Source organism: Sus scrofa, chromosome 12 (genome assembly GCF_054392235.1).
Source record: "Sus scrofa isolate SSC_HxYL_T2T_F1_AM1 chromosome 12, Sscrofa_HxYL_maternal_Yorkshire_Landrace_v2.0, whole genome shotgun sequence".
NCBI classification, from domain to species: domain Eukaryota; kingdom Metazoa; phylum Chordata; class Mammalia; order Artiodactyla; family Suidae; genus Sus; species Sus scrofa.
In genome coordinates this window covers 39,587,376-39,612,478 of record NC_139394.1, presented here as the reverse complement: position 1 = coordinate 39,612,478, position 25,103 = coordinate 39,587,376, and the positions used below count along the sequence as shown (strand labels likewise).

General features: G+C 38.4%; 1 protein-coding gene across 2 annotated transcripts in view; it reads right to left on the bottom strand.

Annotated features, from left to right (window-relative positions):
- The window catches only part of PPM1E (protein phosphatase, Mg2+/Mn2+ dependent 1E), a 213,252-nt gene that overhangs the window by 18,174 nt on the left and 169,975 nt on the right, over nucleotides 1–25,103 (bottom strand). The window contains exons 2-3 of one of the 2 annotated variants that reach the window (XM_021067290.2): nucleotides 9,590–9,708; nucleotides 2,927–3,126 (exon numbers count right to left, since the gene is read on the bottom strand). In XM_021067290.2, the coding sequence (XP_020922949.1) occupies nucleotides 2,927–3,126; nucleotides 9,590–9,708 (319 nt within the window). Of the gene's footprint in view, nucleotides 1–2,926; nucleotides 3,127–3,604; nucleotides 5,279–9,589; nucleotides 9,709–25,103 lie in introns of those variants that run through there. The other variant, XM_084984975.1, reaches the window with a different exon arrangement.

The following is a 25,103-nucleotide window of genomic DNA, read 5'->3' as shown; positions in this document are numbered from 1 at the left end:
AGGAAGGGGACAATAATAGCTTTACAGAGGCATGAGAATATAACTTTAAACAGTGTGAGATTGATGAGATTCTTTGTTTTATTTTTTGCGTTTTTTTGGAGGAGATTCTTTTGTTTTATTTTTTGCATTTTTTTGGAGGAGATTCTTAACATCAGAGGAAACAAAGGAGCCAAGTGGATCTCTTTAAAAAAAATACTGATGTCTCCTCTATTATAATGATAACATATGTTTATGGAAGCACCCTAAATGTACATCAACAGAAGAATGGATAAAGAAGATGTGGTATATATATATATGCAATGGAATACATAAAAAAGAATGAAATAATGCCATGTGCAGCAACATGGATGGACCTAGAAATTATACTAAGTGAAGTAAGTCAGAAAGAGAAAGACAAATACCATAAGATATCACTCATACATGGAATCTAAAATATGACACAAATGAACTGATATTTATAAAACAGAACAGGGAGTTCCCATTGTGCCATAGCAGGTTAAGCACACTGTGCAGTTGCAGGTTCGATCCCTGGCTTCGCTTAATGAGTTAAGGATCTGGAGTTGCTGTAAACTGTGGCTTAGGTCACAGATGAGGCTTGGATGCTGTGTTGCCATGGCTGTGGCGTAGGCCTCAGGGACAGCTCTGATTCGACCCCTAGCCTGGGAACTTCCATATGCTGCAAATGCAACAGTAAAAACAAAACAAACAAAACCAGAAACAGTCTTGCAGACATCAAAAACAAACTTATGGTTACCAAAGGGTAAGCGGGTGAGAAAAGGATCAATTAGGAGTTTGGGATTAGCAGATGGAAAAGAGATAAACAACAAGGTCCTACTGTACAACACAGGTAGCTGTATTGTGTATCACTTTGCTGTACGCCAGAAACTAACACAACACTGCACCATCACATACAATTTAAAAAAAGATAACGTATGTTTATTTGGACTAAGAAGTGTACAGAAGGAAACAGATATCTCCAAACCTATCACCCAGATAACCAGTCTTTTTTCTATACATATACATTTTTAATAAAATAAAATTAGTCAAAATGCACATAAAATCTTAAATCCTTTTTGTCATTTTCCATATTTTTAATTATTACTCAAAGACTATTTATTTATTTATTTATTGTCTTTAGGGCCGCACCCACGGCATATGGAGGTTCCCAGGCTAGGGGTCCAACTGGAGCTGTATCTGCCAGCCTATGCCACAGCCATAGCGACGCTAGATTTGAGCCACCTCTACAACCTATACCACAGCTCACAGCAACACCTGATCCTCAACCCATTGAGTGAGGCCAGGGATTGAACCCGCCTCCTTAGTCCTTATGGGTATTAGTCAGGTTCATTGCCACTGAGACACAAGGGAAACTCCTCGAAGACATTATTTTAAATGGATATGTACTATACATCTTATGAGCATATCATAGTTAGCTGCTACATACAATAACTTAGATCATCTCCAAGTTTTTATTATTGACAATGTTATATAAAACATTTATGTCAAGCAAAACATAAGGAATTTTCCACATTTGTTTCGTTATAAAAAATGAAATTATCAAACCAAAGGGATTGAAAAGACATAAAGGTCTAACTATGTGTTACCAAATTGCCCTCAAAGTCTGTTTCACTGTAGCAATGTGCTCCTTTCTGAGTTAGGTCTTTGGGTTGATTTCTGAGGCAAAATGAAATCTGAAAAAACAACCAGGGCTACAAACAGCAACGATGCCCTCAAACCTGAGCATAATCTCCAAGCTGGTGGAGTGATTTAAGGATTCTTTACCACACTAGGGCCCTTAGGGGTTACATTTGCATAGGTGTGGATTAGCTGATCTATCTTGTAACATAAGCACCAATTACCAGCCCACCACCACTGCTTATTAGACCTTGACAGTCAGCTAAAATTTAAAATTAGCTTTTAAATGAAGGAAATACTGTGCTTTGTATAAATCACTACATTGTAATTTTTAAGTTATGGACTTGAGCAAAGAAAAGAGGCAAGTGACAGGCATAGGAAACAAACCTACCTCTGTTTGCATTAACATCATAGAAAAAGAAGAGGAAGATAACAAGAAAATGGTTATTAAGTTGACAAGGCTCATATGATCCAATTTGTCAGTCACAGAGATTCATGAAAATTCCAGCTACTTTCTCAGAAATCAAGATTTAAAAAATAAAATCACACGAAATCAGAAAACTGTCTCAAGTCTCAAATTCATTCTTTAATGTTTGTGTTTTGTGTTTCTTCAGCAACACAGCAATGCAAGAACTTAAAACATTTGATGATTATACTATAGAAATAGCTTCCTTTAAAAAACAGCTTTATGGAGATACAACATTTTTCTTTTTTTTGTCTTTCTAGGGCCGCACTCGCGGCATATGGAGATTCCCAGGCTAGGGGTCTAATCGGAGCTGTAGCCACCAGTCTACGCCAGAGCCATAGCAAGGTGGGATCCCAGCTGAGTCTGCGACCTACACCACAGCTTATGGCAACACTGAGTGTGGCCAGGGATCGAACCTGCAACTCATGGTTCCTACTCAGATTCATTAACCACTGCGCCACGATGGGAACTGCCCAACACTTTTCTTTTTTGCATGTTTACTGAATGTCTCTGGAAGGTTACACAAGGGCTGGTAACTTTGTATGCCTCTGCGGAAGGGAACTGAAGTGTTTGAGACAGAAGGATAAGAGAGGGATTTTTATTTTCCAATTCCAAACCATGTGAGTGCATTACCTATTCAAAGTAACATAAATAGTTCCTTTCCTTTTATCTAATGGAAGCAAATTTGTGTCACTTTGCCCTTAGTCCTATTTCAACCTATCAGAGGTATTATTACAGTATATTAGAACTTCTCTTGTTAGAAAACAGGTCCGTGATGGTATTTTGTTTTTTAAATCTCATTGACACTGAAGAAGTGCCTTTTACCTCTAGGTTGAAGAGCATATTGAAGTCAGGAATGCAGACATGTTTGTCCTCCATCTTCCTGCGCATGTTTTTGATGGCATGGATTGATGTCTCATAGTAAAGCTGGGGTCTCCTGTGGAGAGGGAAGTCTTTCACCCAGCTGCAGCAAATCTCATGTAGCTTGCTGAAGACAGAACGGGCCAATTTCACTGTCTCAATCTCTGTGGAAGAAACAGAAACCCCCAATGAAGAGCCTTGTAAAACTGCTTTTCACTTGCCTGCTTGATAAAGACAGAAGTAGGTCACCTTAGTCAGGCTCCTCCTTAATAGAAGAAATTTCTCCTTCTTAAGAGAAATGAAATGTTGCTTCTGAAGAGAGGAAATGACAACCTATCTGGTAGAAAATCATCAGCCAGAAGCTGCCACTAAGATATCCTATACCATGAAGAGAAAACCTCTGACCAGGGCTGGATCTATTCCTAGGCTGGATTTCTTCCAGCCTGTGAAGTGCTTTGGCCACTGCTTGTTCAGAGCACTTTTGTTTGGCTGTCATGGTTATCATCTGGAGACTCGCACCTCCTATGCTTAAAAGAATGACTGAAATATGAACAGAGGTTATCCAACTAATTGGAATATGATAGGCTTATGAAAACAGATCATTTATTTACAAACTACAAGAATGAGATGAATTTACTTTACCATCTGCCTTAGTCTCTTTCTTCCTAACCTCTTCCTTTACTTCCCTCCACTCCCCGATTTTTCTTTCCTGTAATTGATCATAATTCAGAATTAAATTATATATTTTTGTTACTTGTATCTTTTAATTAAAGTTTTAGCCAGTAATTTAAATAGTTTAGCCAAGAGCTTAACAAGTGAGTCTAAAAGGATTATATTTCTCTAAGGAAAAGTATTTAAATTCTAAGTGTGTAACCCTATATAAAAAAGGGGGATTCTTCACCCTAGCCTACTAAGTCGACTACTTGACCTATTGAGTGGAGTAAACTAGCTGGGTTCTGAGGCTCCCCTGCATCCCTCAATGGATGGAGAGATGTGTAAGCCTTTTAAGCAGCATTGAATGGTATTAAAGAGACTGTATCTTACATCATCTCCACTCAAATTGTCCTCTACTCAAGTTGCAGCTGTTGAAATAACCAAGGCAAGATAAGGTTTTCTCAGGCCAGTATGTTAGATGTTCCTCCTACATTCCAAGTTAAAAAATTAGAATTCTCCAAAAAAAAATTTTTTTTTACTTTACTAAATCAGATGTAGCTTGATAGCCTGAGAAAATGTGTGCCAGATGGGCAATGGCTGTGCATGCCTCTTCCAATCTAGAATACAAATCTCAAAGAAGTGAGACTATGTGTTCTAGAATGGCCTGGGAATTCAGATTCACATTTTTTTTATTCCTTTCCCTGCTGTTGCCTTAATCTGTAAATACAATTGCCTGTTTTCTTTCTTTCTTTACATTTATCTGTCTCCTTATTCAAAATTCTTTTTTAAATGACTATATTCATAAAGCTTATCTCAAGGTTTTTGTTGCCTTTTCTTTCTCATTAATATAGTACAGGGTGGCAGGGTTCCCCCTGTGGCACAACAGGATCAGTGGCATCTCTGGAGGCTGAGATGCTGGTTGAACCTCTAGCCGGCACAGTGGGTTAAAGGATCCGGCGTTGCCACAGCTGCAGTTCAGATCAGATCCCTGGTCCAGGAATTCCATATGCCGTAAGGCAGCCGAAAAAAGGAAGAAAAGAAATTAAGAGCACTGACATTAAAAAAAAAAAAAAAAGTACAGGGTGGCAAACCATGTTTATGACTTTGTCCCCTTTGATAGTTTTATGTAACTGAAAATTAAAGGTACGACTGAAAGAAAAAAGAAGTTCAAAGAGCAAATACAACCTGAGGAAGTGTGTAAGAGGAAAAACTGAGGCCAGTAGACAACTCAATATTTTGATTGTGTTACTCTTATTACATAGACCTGTACTGTCCAATAAGGGAGCTTACTAGCTACACATGACTTTAATTAAAATTACACAAAATTTAAAATTCAGTTTTTGGTTACATTAACTATATTTCAAGTATTCAATAACTACATATGACCACTGGCTACCATATTGGACAATGAAGCCAGAGAACACTTCCATCACTGTGCTGTCTATAGGACAGCACAGGTGTAGACAGATTAAATTCGTCAAGGGAAACAATACCAGCTTCCTCTAATATTTAGTAAACCACTAGATCTGTCCCTACCCCTTCCCAGTAGTTTCTTCCCTTATGTTCCCATTACACTTTGTTCACACCATCTATTACAGCTCTCATCACATTTTGTAACAATGGATAACATTTATTGGGTATTTGCTACATTCTATTTGCTCTATTCCCTGTCTCTGGAACATTTCACAAACAGGTAATGCTATTCTCAATCCCAGGTCTATCTGACATACACTCATGCTCTACTTTTCCCAAATTAGACTGCAGATAGAGACTATGTCTTAGTTGTCCTTGGTTTGTCATGCATAGTACAGTACTTGGCACACAGCAGGAGCTCATTAGATATTTACTGAATAAATGAATATGCAAACTTACATAAATTAAATAACCACTAAAATATTAAAATATTTGTATGCTTCTTGACTGTTCATTCTGCTTCATTGATCTCTCCAACTGTTTCTACAATGGTGCCATTCTTTTAAAATTACTATAACTTTATAACATGCTTTAATATAAGGAAGACTAATTTCTTTATTATTATCTTTAAAGGATGTCACTTGGGTAGGTTGACATGTTTATTATTCCAGATGAATTAATTACTTTGCCAAGTTTGAGGAGGGAAATCTGTTGTCATTGTGTTTGGTATCACTTTGAATTTACAGAGTAATTTGGGGAAAAATTGACTTCTTTTTCATATTAAGTCTTATCCAGGAAGAAGTTATATTGTTTCATTAATTTAAATCCTTTTTATGTTGCTCAACAGAGTTTGAACATAGGTCCTTCTTATTTCTTACTGAATTTATTCCTAGTTATTTTATTTATTTGCTATTCTGAGTCAGAACTTTGTTTATGTGTTATTTGCACCTAGCAAACATTCCTCTTTCTACCAGGAACATTTCCTTCTCTACCCTCAGTCCATGTACATCAAGGGGTAAAACACGTGATTCAGGTCTAGCCAATTAGAGATCACATCCCGCTGGGCATATTTATTGGTTCAGGAAAGAGAACCCAAGGTGACTAGAGTGAATCCTGTGATTTATGTAGAGCAACTGGGTTGAACATGGGCAGAAGAAGATCCGGTGCTCCTAGCAGTCATTTTGCCATCACATGGAGCCTGAAAATAAAATCAAAATGAAAGAGTACAGCTGAGAGTGGGAGAAATGTCAGGTCCTAATGACATCATGTGAATCTATCTGTGTAGCCCTTATCTTGAAGGGTAGCCAATAAATTCTTTTTGCTAAAGCTGGCAGTCACTTGCAACCAAAACATTCTTGAGTATATACCTTAAGCATACATGCTAGATTTTTGGTATGAGCTAAAAATTTTGCCCTACAATGCCCAAGGTGTTTATAACCGGCTCTACTTTAAGTATATTTTAAAAATTAGGAATGAATATTGAATTTAATAAAGTGCTTCTTTGGGCATCTTTAGCGATTATTCTTTTTTTCTTTTGACCTATTAATAAATAAATTATGCTAACAAAGCCCCAACAGTTTTGGTTTTTTTCACTGCTATTTCCCCAACACAGTGCTAAGCATATAGTAGGCCCGTAATACTCATCAAATGAATTAATTGTTGTACTCAATATACAAATATTTCACTTAAGATTTTTTACATTGATTACTAAGACTGACCTCTCATTTCTTATTTTGTCTTAGACAAATTTTAGCATCAGTGTTATGCCATGCAAATTTTCCTTCTTTCCTTTTATGCAATTGGATAATTCATTTTTTCTATGGGGTTTTTTTTTTTTTTTTGGCTGCACTTGTGGTATGAATCAAAACTGTGCCGCAATTGCAGCCCACATCACATCTGTGGAAACAGTGGATCCTTAACCTACTGAACCATGAGGGAACTTTTTTTTTTTTTTTGACAATTCATTTTAACAAGCAGTGGAATTACCTGTCTTGGACGGTTTGAAAATGTTCACCTGCGGAGTCATCTACTCCTTTTGTCCTTTTTGGCAATCTTCTCAATCTCTTTCTTCTCAGGTAATGGTTCGTTAATTTGAGTATTTATAGAAAGTACCCAAGTTATCAAATTCATTTACATAATATTTTCATAATTCTTTTAATTTCCTCTGTATTGGTGATCATTTTCACTTTGTTTTTAATTTTTACATTGGGAGGAGTTCCTGCTGTGGCACAGCAGGTTAAGGATCTGGCATTAACTCCAGCAGTCCGGGTTGCTGCTGTGGTGCAGGTTCAATACCTGGCCTGGGGAGCTTTCATATGGCATGGGCACAGCCAAAAAAAAGCAATCAACTTTTTACATTGGGATATTTCAAAGTGATTTTAGGTTGTCTGAACAGGAGTGGTATCTGCCAAAAGATAGGCAAGACTATAACAAACATTCTATTAGAGATGACATAAACATAAAAAGAACTTTAAGATAAGGATTTTTTTTCTTTAAGTCTGTTTTTAGAAACACCTAAGAGAGACAAAAGGCATTTCAATGGGGACTTCAGTGCCTTTAGGAAAATGACAGCAGGCCTATTCAGTATGCTCGTTTTCCCCTCTGATGTATGGATGCACACAATATGCCCTGTAGAGATTCTCCTCAGTGTAGTTCACACTGAGTGATTTGGGTTAAATAGATTAAGGACTTGCAAATAGTTTAGAATTACAATATGTCATTCTGAATCACAGCAATGCCATGGAGACATTACTGGGTAATCTCTTGAAAGTATAAAATCAGAATGACCAATGATATCTACCAAAAGAAAAACCCTTCATTTCACTTTTTCCATCCTATGGGGGTTCAGAAAATTCTTCCAAAGCAGGCACATAGGGCAACACTTCAATCCTGCTACATTAGTGTTTTCCTTCTGCAGGAAGTGGTGTAAGAAAATCAATATATACATAATTGTTGCTTGAAATGGAAAAATAAAAAAGTGTGAAGAAAATCATCCAAAGTAGCAGTCCACCCCCTCACAGCTGTAAATTACTCATCAGTCGTTAATGTCACTGTACTGAACTGGAGCTGAGTCAGCCATCACCCAGGCTGCAGTGAAGCACAATTTAATCTCATCTCTTCATTACAGGGATTTTACTTTGTCAGTACAAGAGGGAAGACCAATGCTTTGTAGCGGGAATTCCATCCAACTTGACTCTGGAACAATTTGGTTCTGAGTGAATCAACTACTCTCAGTAAAAACTAGCAGAGGAATTCCTTCCTTGCCAAGTTTCTGTCAAAAATTATCTAAAGAGATAAAGGAAGAACAGGAATGTTTACTTTTATATCTGAAACCCAGCTACCCTTTTCATTAATATATGCTTTGCTCGCTGTTCACCATGTTTAAAGGTAAATGCTTAAAATAGAACAAATATAATGAAATATTAAAATTCCTCATCAGGAGTTCCCATTGTGGCTCAGCAGAAATGAACCTGACTAGCATCCATGAGGATATGGGTTTGATCCCTGGCCTTGTTCAGCGGGTTAAGGATCTGCTGTTGCTGTGAGCTGTGGTATGGGTCGCAGATGCAGCTCAGATCTGGTGTTGCTGTGGCTGTGGTGTAGGCCAGAGGCTACAGCTCTGATTTGACCCCTAGCCTGGGATCTCCATATGCTTCAGGTGCGGCCCTAAAAAGATAAAACAAATTAAAAAATAAAATAAAATTCCTCAACAATTTTGAGTAGTCATTCCCTAATTTTTACAAAAATCAATATTTTTTAAGAGTCTGTCAAATAGGTATAATCCTAATACATTAATAAATATGTCTTCATTAATGAGTAAAGCCTGGAAAAAAGATGTACAACGATCCATGCAATTAAATCATGCTACATAGTTGTCATAAGGAGCTCTATTTATTTATTGCTAGATATAAAATTTATTATAATTAATGAGACATTTTCTTACAATGACTTCTTGAATTTTTTTGTATCTGATTTCTTACTTCTTAAGATAATATATATATATATATTTTTTTTTTTTTGGCTACCCCACAGCATATGGAGTTCCCAAGCAAGGGATCAACTCTGAGCCTCAGAGTTGACATACCCCGGCACCTGTGGCAACACCAGATCCTTTAACCCACTGTGCCAGCCCAGGATTGAACCTGCATCCTAGTACTCTAGAGATATCCCTAATCCCGTTGTGCCACAGCGGGAACTCCAAAGAGAAGCTAAAATTTTTAAATAAGTTTTGCTCAAACTGTCCTTCCCCTCACTTATCTTCTGTTGTGTCTTTACATTTCTCACTTACTCTTTTCATTTATCTAGATATTATTTATGATAACATATTGTTATGATAATCTCTTGTTCCAATTACCTTCAGTTTCAAAATATGCCTGTATTTTTCCTTCTTTCATTGATTAGTTTGAAAAATATATTTTTTGCATTTTTTTTCTCTTGCTATCGCTATAGTATCAACCAGTGGGTAAACATAATTAGACACAGTATTCTGCAGACATTTTCTGTGGACCACTACATACAAGAAGATTTTAATATTTTAAAACAATGTATAAAAGTACTCACCCACAGTCCCTTCAGTGCCATCCATTTCCTTTGGAATATAATGTGCAGAGAGATCGCTCTGTAGGACTTCATCTGATGTAGCTCTGGCTAAAGCAGCAGCCAAAAAGGAAGGGCAGTTACTGCAAGAAAAAAATAAAAAGCTATTTCAGTAAGAATTGGGGAACATTAACTTTTTTTTTTTTTTATTGCACCCATAGCATGTGGAAATTCCCGGGCCAGAGGTGGAACCTGAACCACAGCTATGACAACCTGAACCACACCAGATCCTTAACCCACTGTGCCCCAAGAGAATTTCCAGGAAACATCACATTTAACATTATTAATAATTACTTATTATTAACATGTCTCAAAACAAAATTGTACCTTTAAACAATATTCAGTGCTTATTTGTTGAGAGTATATTATGTGCTAGGCACTCTGCCTTGGCATTGGATATATATTGGTAAATAACATAGACATGGCCCCTGCTCTGGTGGGGCTTACCATCTGATTACGGAGACAGATGGTAAACATAAGCAAACAAATAGGACATAAAGTTGGGATAAGTTTTATAAAGGAAACAAACAGGATAGAGAATAGTAAAGGAAAGTACCTACTTAGAATAGTCAGGAATACCATACCTTGAAGGATGAGAGAGACTTAATTATGTGGGTGTGGGAAGTTGGGAGAGAATATTCCAGGCAGAGAAAATAGCATGGGTACAGACCCTTTATGAGAGCATGGTATGTTTGAAGAATTAAAAGAAGCCCAGAGAAGATTAAGTAACAGGGGAAGTGGTGGGGAATAAGATCAGAGGAACAGGAAAAGGCCATTTACATGGATCTTTTAGACCATGGTAAGGAATCTGGATTTTACTCAAAGTGCAGTGGGAAGTCACTGAAGATCGTAAGCAAGAGTGTCATAACCGGGAGTTCCCGTCGTGGCTCAGTGGTTAAGGAATCCAACTAGGAACCATGGGGTTGCAGGTTCGATCCCTGGCCTTGCTCAGTGGGTTAAGGATCCGGCGTTGCTGTGAGCTGTGGTGTAGGTTGCAGACGCGGCTCGGATCCCGCGTTGCTGTGGCTCTGGCGTAGGCTGGTAGCTACAGCTCCAATTAGACCCCTAGCCTGGGAACGTCCATATGCCATGGGAGAAATGGCAAAAAGGACAAAAAAAAAAAAAAACAGTGTCATAACCAGATATATTAATGAAAATATTACTTTGACTGCTGTGTCAAAAGGAAATTGGAAGGGAGCAAGAAAGAAGGAGGGTGACCAGTAGGGAGATTGCTGTAATCCAGATAAGATGAAAATACGAAAGAAAATACAGAACTTGCTGATTATTGGATGCGAAGGTGAGAAAGAGAAAGAATTAAGGCTGAGTCCTGGGTTTTGGTCTGAGCAATTAGATGAATGGTGGTGTCATTCATCTAGACGGAAAAACCAGGAAAAGACAAGTTTGTGGAGAGAAAGGGTAAAGTAGAAAACAAGAGTTCATTTTAGCCATGTTAAGTTGGAAAAATCTGTGAGATATCCTAGTGAAAGTGTCAAATGGTTAATTAGATGTTTCAGAGTAGAGCTCAAAAGATGTTAGGACATTTGGAAGTCATGAATGTATGGATGGTATTTAAAACAATGGAAACAGAATAGATCACATAGAGAAAACAAAAAAGAAAATGGCTATGGACCAATGACTTCTATGAGCCTCGTTTTCCTGCTGCAGGGACAGGAAGATTACTTTACGCCTTACTATTGTATGCTGGGTAGTGCTGGGGAAGGGGGCAGATAATATGCCTCTTTAGTCCTCAAGTTTTCAAATACAATCAAATTATATTCAAGGAGTGGTCATCAAGGAATCTCAGCTGGACCTGAACTCACTGATATCCTGAACCTAAGCCTGGGCCTGATGCCATTAAGGGATGAAACTTTGAGGAGAGGTGATAAGTGTATTTTGCACGTAGGAAGGATGTAGATCGTGTGGCCAGAACAGACTGTGTTCACAGCAATATTTCTGGACCCACATGCTTCCCCCCCTCCCCGCTTTTTTTTTTTTGCCACATCTGCACCATGTGAAAACTTTCCAGGCCAGGGATCAAACCTTCACCATGGCAGCGACCTGGCCCACTGCAGTGACAGTGCCAGATCCTTAACCCACTGTGACATAAGGGAACTCCTAGTCCACATCCTCTTTTTTTTTTTTTTTTTTTTTTTTTTTTAGGGCTGCACCTGCAGCATATGGAGGTTCTCCGGCTAGGGGTCGAATCAGAGCTACAGCTGCCAGCCTACACCACAGCCACAGCAACACCAGATCTGAGCCACGTCTGCCACCTACACCACAGCTCACGGCAACGCCGGATCCTTAACCCACTGAGTGAGGCCAGGGATCCAACCCGCAACTTCATGGTTCCTAGTTGGATTCGTTTCCATTGCGCCACAATGGGAACTCCCCACATGCTCTTTAAGAACCTTACCACTCCATATGCAGAGACAGAATCCATTTGCCATTTTTTAAATGTAAATGAGACTTTGACGGAAAAATAATGGCAAAAATGAGGCTTTGTGACTTGTGAGATTTGGTGATAAAAATACACACATGCAGTTCCCGTCGTGGCGCAGTGGTTAACGAATCCGACTAGGAACCATGAGGTTGCGGGTTCGATCCCTGCCCTTGCTCAGTGGGTTAACGATCCGGCGTTGCTGTGAGCTGTGGTGTAGGTCGCGGACGTGGCTTGGATCCTGCGTTGCGGTGGCTCTGGCGTAGGCTGGCGGCTACAGCTCCGATTAGACCCCTAGCCTGGGAACTTCCATATGCCGCGGGAGCGGCCCAAGAAATGGCAAAAAGACAAAAAAAAAAAAAAAAAAAGACTACATACATGACTTCCCCCTGGCTTTTTCTCCTCTCTTCCTCCCCTTTCTCCTTTTCCTCCCATTCCTCCTCATTCCCTTCCTGCTGGGACATGGACAGGCTCATGTGGGTGTCAGGTTAGGCTCCCAGTCAGTAAATATTAACAGGCCTTCAGATGATACCAGTACCAGAGTCTTTCAGCTGAGGCCTGAGACATCATGGAACAGAAGGTAAGCTGACCATGCTTTGCCCAGTCTGAATTCCTGGCCCAAACGAACTGTGAGCAAAATATGTGACTATTTTATGCCACCAACTTCTGTGCTAATTTGTTATAATAATCAAAAACCCAACATTCTAAAGCTTGGTAGTAGTTAGGAAACCTATAAATACTGAAAAGAAATAGCAATATAGGAGTTCCCGTCGTGGCGCAGTGGTTAACGAATCCGACTAGGAACCATGAGGTTGCGGGTTCGGTCCCTGCCCTTGCTCAGTGGGTTAACGATCTGGCGTTGCCATGAGCTGTGGTGTAGGTTGCAGACGCGGCTCGGATCCCGTGTTGCTGTGGCTCTGGCGTAGGCTGGCAGCTACAGCTCCGATTCGACCCCTAGCCTGGGAACCTCCATATGCCACAGGAGCGGCCCAAGAAATAGCAACAACAACAACAACAACAAAAAAAGACAAAAGACCAAAAAAAAAAAAAAAAAAAGAAAGAAATAGCAAGATAAGTGAAAGGAGAACCAAGAGAGTACAACATTTGAAGGAGGGAATGGTCAACTATGTTGATACTGCTGAGACGTGAAAGAAGATAAGGAGGAAATTTGATATTGAATTTAATATGTAAATCATCACTGACTGGATGCCAAGACATGTAACTATATAGGCCTTCAGATGATATCAGTACCAGTACTGGGTAAACATTTTGGGCAAACTGGGTAAACAGTTTTTTCTGCAAATAGTGCTGGAACAATTGATACCACACACAAAATAATCAAGAGAGCCTCTTACACCACACACAAATATGTACTCAAAATGGATCACAGAGCTAAATATAAGAACTAAAATTGGAGCTTCTGCTGTGGTACAATGGGATTGGCAGCATCTTGGAAGCACTGGGATGAAAGTTCAATCCCTAGCCCAACACAGTGGGTGAAGGATCCGGCGTTGCCACAGCTACAGTTTAGGTCGCCACTGTGGCTCAGATCTGATCCCTGGCTCGGGAGCGCCATATGCCACAGGGCAGCCATAAATAAATAATGTTTAAAAAATAGAACTAAAACTATAAAAATCTTAAAACATAGGAGTAAAATCTCATGACCTTGGATTGTCTTTCTAAATATGACACCAAAAATACAAGCAACAACAAAAGAGAGTTAAATTGGACTCCATCAAAATTTAAAACTTTCATGCCACAAATCAAGAAACTGAAAACTCACAGAACAGTAGAAATATTTACAAATCGTGTATCTAACGAGGAGCTGCTATCCAGAATATATAAAGAACTTGTAATAATAATAAAAAGACAACCCGATTTTAAAATGGGCAAAGGATGTGAATAGGTCTTTCTCCAAATAAGAAATGCAAATGGCCAATAAGTACATGAAAAGTTTTCAACATCATTATTCATTAGGAAAAGGCCAATTAAAACCACATAGATATCATTTCAAACCCACAGGATGACTATAATAAAAAAGACAGATATTCTAGTCACTTATGATGGAGCATGATAATGTGAGAAAAAAGAATGTATACATGTATGTGTAACTGGGTCACTATGCTATAAAGTAGAAAAAAAATAATGTATTGGGAAAATTTTTTTAAATTTTTAATTTTTAAAAATGACAAAAAGATATTAAAACAAGTGTTGGCAACTATGTGGAAACACTGGGAACTCATATATTTCTGACGGGAATGTAAAATGGAGCACTGCTCTGGCAGTCCTTAAAATTAGTTACTATATGGCCCTACAATTCCACTCAAAGGTATATATCCAAGAGAAATAAAAATATGCAACCACATGAAAACTTGTATATGAATGTTCATAACAATAGTATTCATAAGAGCTGAAAAGCAGAAACAACCAGATGTTCACAACTGATTATGGATAAATAAAAAGGCTGTATGGTCATATTCATACAATGGAATATTATTCAAAGCCAAAAAGAATAAAAGCACCAAGGTATGCTATAACATGGATGACACTTGAAAACATTATAGTAAGTGACATAAGCTGTTCACAAAATACCACGTATCATATGATTCCATTTATATAAAAATTTCCAAAACTGGCAAATCTACAGAAACAGTAAGAGTAGTGGTAGACTAGAGCTGAGACGTGGGGTGAGCAGGAACTTAACTGCTAATGCATAGGGAGTTTCTTTTGGGGGTGATAAAAATGTTCTAAATCTTAGATTACAGTGATGGTTAAACAATTATGAATATACTAAAACCACTGAACTGTACACTTTAAATGGCTGTTTCATGGTATGTGATATATACCACAATAAATTTTTAAAAAATCATTGACTTTGTTAAGAACACTGAATAGTGGAAGTGAAAATCAGATTAGAATGGGTTAGTAAATGGGAGGCAAGGAGGTGTGGCAGTGAAAGGAAACAGGGTAGTAACTGAAAAGGGATGTGGGGGCAGGGGAAGTTTGTTATTTTAGAATGCTATAGAATCTGACTGTATGCTAAATGAAATAATCCAACAGAGAAAGACTGATAGATAACACGGGAGAGAGGGGATGACAAATGGATCAATGTTCTTGTGAAGGGAAGGAGGAGAGCCAATCTATGGAATTACTGACCTCTGACAGGATATGACATATTTCCTTAGTGGAAAAGGAAGAAAATGGGCACAGATCCAAGCAGGTTTCCAGATTTCTTAGTAGGAAAATAAGAGAATTCCCATCTAATGAGTTTTTTTTTCTTTTTTTTTTTTTGTCTTTTTTGTCTTTTGTCTTTTTGTCTTTTGTTGTTGTTGTTGCTATTTCTTGGGCCGCTCCCGCGGCATATGGAGGTTCCCAGGCTAGGGGTTGAATCGGAGCTGTAGCCACCGGCCTACTCCAGAGCCACAGCAACGCAGGATCCAAGCTGCGTCTGCAACCTACACCACAGCTCACGGCAACGCCGGATCGTTAACCCACTGAGCAAGGGCAGGGACCGAACCCGCAACCTCATGGTTCCTAGTCAGATTCGTTAACCACTGCGCCACGACGGGAACTCCCCATCTAATGGTTTGATTCAACAATAACTTATTGAGACTTTACAGTGTTGCACAGGCACTGTTCTAGTGCTTAGGATGTATACAACCAAAAAAGACAGAAAGCCTCCGTCTTTGGAGCTGACATTCTAGAGAATGGCTTCTCAGTGAAATATGAGATCATTGATAGATCAGTAGTTCTCAAGCATCAGAATCAACTAAACACAGATTTCTGGGCTCCATCCTCAGTTTCTGATTAAGCCTGAAGTACGGCCTAAGAATTTTCATTTCTAACATGTTTCCAAGTGATGGTTATGCTGCTAATCTAGGGACCATACTTTGAGAATAACAAGGTTAGATTATCAACTGAGTGGTGAGGATAGAAAGCATGTGGGGAGAAGGGACGAATAGAAAATAGATATGGGAGTTCCCATTGTGGCTCAGTGGAAATGAATCTGACTAGTATTCATGAGGACGCGGGTTTGATCCCTGGCCTTGCTCAGTGGGTTAATGATCTAGCATTGCCTTGGACTGTGGTGTAGGTCGCAGATGCAGCTAGGATCCCACGTTGCTGTGGCTGTGGCATAGGCCAGCAGCTACATCGAGGATTCAACCCCTAGCCTGGGAACCTCCATATGCTGCAGGTGCGATCCTAAGAAGACAAAAGAAAAAGAAAATAGATATGAAATAGTCATATCAGAGAGTGGTAAGAGTCAGATAGTGGTAAGAGAGTATTCAAAGTTTGAGACAATTTTTAAACTAATCCAGTCTTTCTGCTTGTATGATTTTTCTCTATGTTCACATGCTATAAAGAGAATTGTCTAGTTCAACAAGATGTGAAGTTCTGCAAGGTGAGTACTACAAAGGAGAGACATGGAAGTGAGCATCTTTTAAAGGATATGATCACAATGTTAGACCATGGACTCTAAATTGGCTAAAAAAAGAAAGAATAAGAGTTCCCGTCGTGGTGCAGTGCAAACGAATCCGACTAGGAACCATGAGGTTGCTGTTCGATCCCTGGCCTTGCTCAGTGGGTTAAGGATCTGGCGTTGCCGTGAGCTGTGGTGTGGGTCGCAGATGTGGCTCAGATCTGGCATTGCTGTGGCTGTGGTGTAGGCCAGCAGCAACAGCTTCGATTCGACCCCTAGCCTGGGAACCCCCATATGCTGCAGGTGTAGCTCTAAAAAGACAAAAGACAGAAAAGAAAAAAAAAAAAAAGAAAGAATACATATGAGCTGCAAATCAATGTGGTATAAATGTAATTAAAGAATTGTAGTGGGAGAACTTGGGCATAACCTAAAAGGTCAAAATGTAATCTGAAAACAGGATACTTGCGTGTATGATTTTGGAGCTGGTGCAATTTCTATGATAACAAGGTTTATTTAGGTGGAACCAAGAAAGTGAGTTTAAAAATGATAATGTTTACACTCTAAGTCCTCAAGATAAAAAACAAATTCTCTTTATCATTCATCATTACTTTTCAAATTATAAATTATGATACATTAGTAATTAAATCAATTTATGAATTATGACCAGCATTTTTTAAAAAAAGGAAATAGAATAGGGTACATGCGGTAAGGCTAAGTATTTCAGATACATATGTAAGTATATACTGAAACTTGATTATGAAAAAATTTTGAAAATTTTTTAACAATTATGAACAAAATTAATAGCATTTCTTAAAATATAAATGCTTTATAAACAGTATGTACCATTTCTCTTTCATGCTAAGTTAACTGAATTTTGTTTTTTTTTTTTGATGAGTCAAAAATCTTCCTTCATAGACCTAAACTCTTTGTCAACACTGCTTGTTTTTAACCTTTCTATCACACCTTACTTACTTTGATTAACTGGACACATCCAGATTATTTTGCCTAAGTGGACTTTTAGTACATAGTTATAACATTTGATTGCTTCCTTTGCTGTTTTAAAATCTGAAAACCTTTATTGCAATCTTGTTCCCTAGAGTTCCTCCCAAAGAGGATGTCTTTGAGGTAATTATTAAACTATCTGGATCTAGGTTTACCAAAGGTAAGAATATGAAACCTTTAGCAAGAATCAGTAGTCTCATTAATGTGTCATCTGCAATACATTTTTAGTCACAGTTAATGTAATTTTTTACTTTTTGTCAGACAGAGTGAAAATATTATTAGTGAAGTAGGGAAGAGGATTAGCTGACTAATAGCTAGATATAAAACATCAAGCAAGACATCTCACCCACATCAGCTATTCCTACATGTCAAAAAGCTATAACACTTAACATGAATAAGTTCTTATCATTTTGACTCTGAAAGTGATTATTTCTGGAAAAAATCATAATTGCAAATATATTTTAAAACATAGTCACATTAGAGAATATCTGATCAACTCAAATAAAAGCTTATCATTAAAGCTTGTCATCCTTAAGAGAATTACCAAGAGTGACTAATATAATAATAAGGTAGCAAACTGCTTTCTTTCATTATTTCTCATACAATGCTTGAAAAAACTTGATACAGAAGGTTTCAAAGTTTTAAAGTTTGGCAAATGTATTACATTGCAAATATCAGAGAAGGGGCAAATAATCAAGGCAATCTGGAGAGCTGGAGTTAAAAATGTTATTATGTTGAGAACACTGCTGAAGTAGAAATTTTTTAACTTTTACAGTGTGTTTCATTTTGGGGAACTAGCTCTTTTAAAATCAAATTAATCTTGTTAGGCCCTTCAAATAGAGTCCAGAAGGCTCCTTTACTGTGTACATATATTAATAGATATTTCTGAAGTGCTTATCACTGTCTTACTATTGTCAAGCAGTTCACTTCCTGAGAACAAAAGGAAACGTGTTTTCATACATATCAATTTGTTATCTTGTTTGTTTTGGGAACCAAAGTATAGACTTTATATATTCAGAAATAAAAATAAAATCCTTGTCTAACTTATGTCCAAGTCATATATGAACTATAGGCATAAACACCTTTTGAATAATGTTGAAGTATCATTAATTAGGGTCTGGTTAGTACTGAGTTTTAAATCTAGTCACAAAAATAAAAAAAATTCCACTTCATTACAGCTATTTGTTAATGAGTACATGAATGCACATCTGGATTTCTATGTATACTGACTTTCTCAATATTATACATTTTGAAGCAGAAATCCAGCTCTATTAAGCTTCATAAACCAAACTCTATAAACAAAGCACAGGGTCTCTCTTTAAGCTAACAATAGAAGTTATTCAAACACACAAAATAAAACTCAGATTCATGAATGTTCTGACTGTTCTTCCCTGCTGCTCATATTAGGCTAGTACCATCTTTATACTCAGAATATTTATCTGGGTAGATCAATCTTGATACTTCAATTCTATTCCAGAAATAACCACAATCCACAACAAGCTTGGAGGAAGATTAAAAATTTTTTTTCTCTCTCTCTTTTTTTTTAGGGCTGTAACTGCAGCATATGGAAGTTACCGGGCTAGAGGTCAAATTGGAGCTGTAGCCGCTGGCCTATATCACAGCCACAGCAATGCAGGATCTGAACTGTGTCTGTGACCTACACCTCAGCTTACGGCAATGCCAGATCCTTAACCCACTGAGCAAGGTCAGGGATCGAACCCACGTCCTCATGGATACCAGTCCGACTGTTACCCCTGAGCCACAATGGGAACACACACAAGCTTGGAGGAAGATTTTGAATCACAAAAATACAACTGTATTCTAGTGACTTTCAACAGCTCAGTACCTATCAATGTTTATGCACATTATTTTATTTTAAATAAGGCTTTCCTCCAATTAGTCCTTTAAAAAGCCATACAGAGTATATAGAAGCAGTATTTAAGGATGAGGCAGATGTTAAACTATTGTTATGGACTAAGAGTTTAGGCTCCCCTGCCCCAATTCATATGCTGAAATTATAACCCCCAATGTAATGGTATTTGGAGGTGGAACTTTTGGGAGGTGATTAGGTTATGAGGGTGGAGCCCTCAGGAATGGGATTAGTGCCCTTATGAAAAAGAGACCCCAGAGAGCTCTCTTGCCCCATCTACCAGGTGAGCACACAAGGATAAGGGAATTATCTATAAGCCAGAAAGCATGCCCTCACTAGACACCAAATCTGCCAGTGCTTTGATCTTGGATTTCCTAGCCTCCAGAACTCTGAGAAATAAATTTGTTATTTATAAGCCTTCTAGTCTATGGTAATTGTTAAAGCAGCCCAAGCTGACTAAGATAATCATTTTGGAACTACCCAAATCATTATCATAATTAATAGATCAGCAAAGAGAAGCAAAACTTCAGTACCAAGTATGTTCATTTCCTATACTCTAGATGAGCAATGATCTCTTTAGATTTCATAATGGGGCAAAGTCACAGGAGAATTTCTAGCACTACTTTCACCTACAGTGTTTTCAAGAATTTTGGGGGGAGTTCCCGTCGTGGTGCAGTGGTTAACGAATCCGACTAGGAACGATGAGCTTGTAGGTTTGGCCCCTGGCCTTGCTCAGTGGGTTAAGGATCTGGCGTTGCCATGAGCTGTGGTGTAGGTTGCAGACGTGGCTCGGATCCTGAGTTGCTGTGGCTCTGGCGTAGGCCGGTGGCTACGCTCCAATGAAGAATAATTAGGGATTACTATTGACTATGAAGCCTGGACATAAACAGTTGCATACAAGGAAGACCTAAAATTTCTGCCAACTTATTTAACTGCTATTTGACTAATTTGTTGGAGACAGGCTATAGCAGAATTTATGGGGTTATAAAGCTGGGTTCTAAGTCCAGCTGGGTAACCTTAGAAAAAATGCTTACTCTGCATTTTAGTTCCTCAATGGAAAAATTAAGAAACTGAAATATAACTCTAAAGTCACTTGCAGATTTAAAATTTTATGATTCTATTCCAATAAGATTTTGAATTTCAAAAATTGGATAAGAGCAGTTTAAAGGTATAAATTAACACACTTCGGATCCAAACAAATGTTTTTACATACATCAACACAATGGAAAAAAAATTTATATATTTCTTTTTGTAAGCAGTTATAGGGATACCCTGCTTTATGTACTGTCTTCTCAAAAGTTAAATGCATATTTATTTTGATAAATGTGATCAATTCTTTTTTTTTTTTTCTTTTTGCCTTTTCTAGGGCCGCTCCCGTGGCATATGGAGGTTCCCAGGCTGGGGGTCTAATCAGAGCCATAGCCACCGGCCCACGCCAGAACCACAGCAACGCGGGATCTGAGCCTGAGCCTCGTCTGCAACCTACACCACAGCTCACGGCAACGCCGGATCCACTGAGCAAGCCCAGGAATCGAACCCGCAACCTCATCGTTCCTAATCAGATTCGTTAACCACTGTACCATGATGGGAACTCCAAATGTGATCAATTCTTGCAGTGAATCTACCAGTTAAGAAAGAATCCTTCAGATTTTATACTCTTTGTTTTCTTAGAGAGACATATCTATACCATAAACATCATATAAAACAATACAATATGAAGCTTTACATTTCAAACAAGAGAATACTATTTCCTACTTCTTTAAAAATATTTATTTACAAGAGCTCCTTTCTCCACTATATAGGCTGATATGAGTCCAATCCAATTTTTCCATTAGAGAAAAGGAAAGGACCTAAGTTTGGAATTCAACATGAAAGCTGGCTTTCTCTCAACACTATACATTGCCATCTTGGTATAAAGCAGAAACCAATAGATAAATAGATTATTCTAGCATAAAACATTTAATATGCATTCATTTTCAAATATCATGGGTGGATAGGTTTTGTTAGATGGACAGGTTAGTATTTTACTCAGCTCTTTTCCCTACATTCCTATGTCAGTATCTTCTACATGCATATTAAGACAACGCACATTTTAAGACTGCAAACTGAATTCTTGTTATAAACCAAGCCAGGAAGCATTTTCCTCACAATGCCAAACCTACACAAATCACTAAAGACATTATTAGATAAATTAGAGGTTTAAAAGTACATCCTTCCTGACACTGACAATGTGGGCGTCAGCAGAGCACCCACAGCTGTGTTTCAGCAGTCTTGGCATAGCATGCCTAAGGTAATAAAAATTCTTGAAGGTGGGAAGTTTCCATCAATTAACTCAGAAAGACTCGTCTGGAGCAGCCTCATCTCAGCCCACGTACTCTGATGATGCTATCTACTCAGAATGCCCTTGCTGGGGTGACAACATATAAATGTTAAATTTCTGATCATTCCCTCCCCTCAAATTAATCATATGTATTCTAAATCTAGAATAACACATTAAATTAAAATAAAGAAAGTAAATTATTCCATAGACTTGGTATTCTTTTTCTTAGTGGAACAAATGGAGTTAAAATCAGGGTTGAATGTTTTCCTCCTTAGGTTATTTTCTTCCTTTCTATAGCAACCTCTAGGAATACCACCTGGAGTCAGCTGACTGTAATGCCCACACATCACTGATTCTCTTAGTTAGCGTTTCCAAATATAAATAATGTTATCAAATGACTGGTTCCTGAAGTTCTGGGCTTAGGGTTCTTACAGCAGAAATCTCATTCCCTACAGTTGCTATCAGTATAATCTAAACAATTATTTGATTTTTCAGGTTGATATTCAAGCAAAACCAACAGTATCCGAAGTTTTCTGTGAATAGCAATCTAGATGTTACACATTTACCCAGGATAAAACTACCATTAGTGCTATAACACAACAAAAAGAAGAGAGCTTAGTAGCAAGTCTTTTTTGTCATTCCTCCATGACCAAAAGGAATTAAACTGCACAAGTTTACTGAAACTTGTCAACATCACCAATGAACCATCCTGTTGCTAACTCCTACAGTCTATTTTCAGGTCTGACTCGCTTAGGAGCATCTGACTGCAGCTATTCCCTCTACTTTGATAGACTTCCTTCTCCAGGTTTCCAGAACATCACAATCTCCCTATGTTATTCACAGGATTCTGTCTTCTCAATCTCCTTTGATGGTTCTTCCTGTACTTGGAATTCCTCTTACCATGTTCAAAGTAATTTCTTTTCCTTTTTGCATAGCCTTTATCAATTCTAGTATGCTATATACATTTCTTATTTATTATATTTATCATTTACTTTATAACTCCATTCTTCCTCCCACTAGACTGAAGATGTTTTTGTCTGCTTTTTGTCACTGATACCGAATGCTCAGACCAGTGCCTGGCACACACTGACCAGTAAATAATTAAATAAATAATTTGCTGAATAAATAAACGTATCTTTCTGATTTATATATGTTTAAGCCATTCCCAAACTCCTTAGAATAAATGATCCTTTAGAGGAGAAAATTAATACATTTATGAAAGAGTATTCCACATAACATGATGTTGGGTTCTTACAGGAAAGCTATAAAACTTGGGCTAACATTAGTAAATGGGTGATAACCACTGACAAACAGAAAGTATGGTCATATTTACACTTTTGTTGTCAACTCAAATAATTGGTTTATGCTGACACCTCATTTATAGGTGTCTTTAGTTCCTTTTACTATCGGATAACGTATTCAAAAATTTTAAACGTGGGAGTTCTAGAGTTCCTGCTGCAGTGCAGTGAGTAAAGAATCAGACCACAGTGGCTTGAGCTGTTGTGGAGGCATAGGTTCAATCCCCGGCCTGGCACAATGGGTTAAAGGATTTGATGTTGCCACACTGTGGTGTAAGTCGTAAGCAGTGGCCTAAGTTGTTGCTGCTGTGATGTGGGTTTGATCCCTGGCCTAGGAACTTCCATATGCTGTGGGCACTGTCCCCCCAAAATTAAATATGGCTTTTTTTTGGAGTGTTTTTTTTTTTTTTTAGGGCTACACATGCAGCATATGGAAATTTGCAAGCTAGGGGTTGAATCAGAGCTGTAGCCATCAGCCTACGCCATGCCATAGCAATGCAGGATCCAAGCCGTATACATACACACACATACATATATGTATGTATGTATGTATATATGTATATACGCACACTTTAAAAAATATATTATTTTCCATTACGGTTTATTATAGAACTTTTTTTTTGGCCACATCTATGGCTTACAAAAGTTCCTGGGCCAGGGATCAAACTTGTGCCACAGCTGTAACCTGAGTCATAGCAGTGACAACAGATCCTTAACTCGCTAAGCCAAGAGGGAACTCCTCGATCACAGGATGTTAAATATAGTTCTCTGTGCTATGCAGTAGGATCTTGTTATTCAACCAATATTTTTAATCAACTGACTAGTTTTTTAAAGTAGGGGGTAGTTCCCATCGTGGCACAGCGGGAATGAACCCAACTAGTATCCACAAGAATGCAGGTTTGATCCCTGGCCTCACTCTGAGTTAAGCTCCAACATTGCTATGAGCTGAGGTGTAGGTCACAGTTCGCAGCTCAGATCCCATGCTGCTGTTATTGTGGCATAGCCTGGCAGCTACAGCTCCAATTCAACCTCTAGCCTGGGAACTTCTGTATGCCATGGGTGTGGCCCTCACATGACCAAAAAAAAAAACCCCACAGGTTTCCAAGTCCCACCTAGGCCACTCAGACAGTCATGCAGGGCCCCAGTCCCACGGACAAGTAGGCCAGCAACAGCCCAATGTGCCTCCCAGGCTGCACAGCCAACCACAGAGGAAGCCTACCCCACCCTTCAGTGGACTCACAGCCACTGCACCTGGCACAGCCTCACAGCCACCCAGGCTAAGGACCAACTCTGCCTTCCAGTACACCCATAGTAGTCAGCTCATCACAACAGAAGGGCCCATGTTGCCCACACAGGGAACACACTTAGAGCATATAATTCTGGTGACCAGAGGGGCCCCAGAGGGCATCTCCTAAAAAAGGCTACTTCTCTAAGATCAGGAAATTTAATCGACCTGAAAATTGGGCAAAATGAGAAGACAGAGGAATATGTTGCAAACAAGGGAATAAGACAAAACCTCAGAAAACCAACTAAACATAGAGATAAGTCATCTAATCTACCCAATAAAGAGTTCAAGGTAATGATCATAAGGATGTTTACCAAATGTGAAAGAAGAGTGGATGAACACAGTAAGAATTTCAACAAAGAGTTAGAAAATATACAGAAGAACCAATTAGAGCTGAAGAATACAGTAACTGAAATTTTTAACTATACTGGTATATTATGATAATACAGAGGAATGGATGAACAATCTGGAAAACCGAGTAGCAGAAGTAACCTAAACTGTATAGAAGCAAGAAAAATGGATTTTTTAAAAAGCAGGAGAGTTAAAGAAACCTCTGAGACAACATCAAGCTTAATACTAACATTCACATTACAGGGATCCCAGAAGGAAAGGGACAGAGAAATTATTTGAAGAAATGATAGCTGAAAACCTCCCTGACCTGAGAAAAGAAACAGACATCCAGGTCCAGGAAGCACAGAGAGTCCCAAACAGGAGGAACCCTAAGAGATTTACACCAAAACACATTACAGTGAAAATGGCAAAATTTAAAGGTAAAGAATCTTAAAAGCAGTAAGTGGAAGTTCCCATGTGCTGTAGCAGGTTAAGGATCTGGCATTGCCACAACTG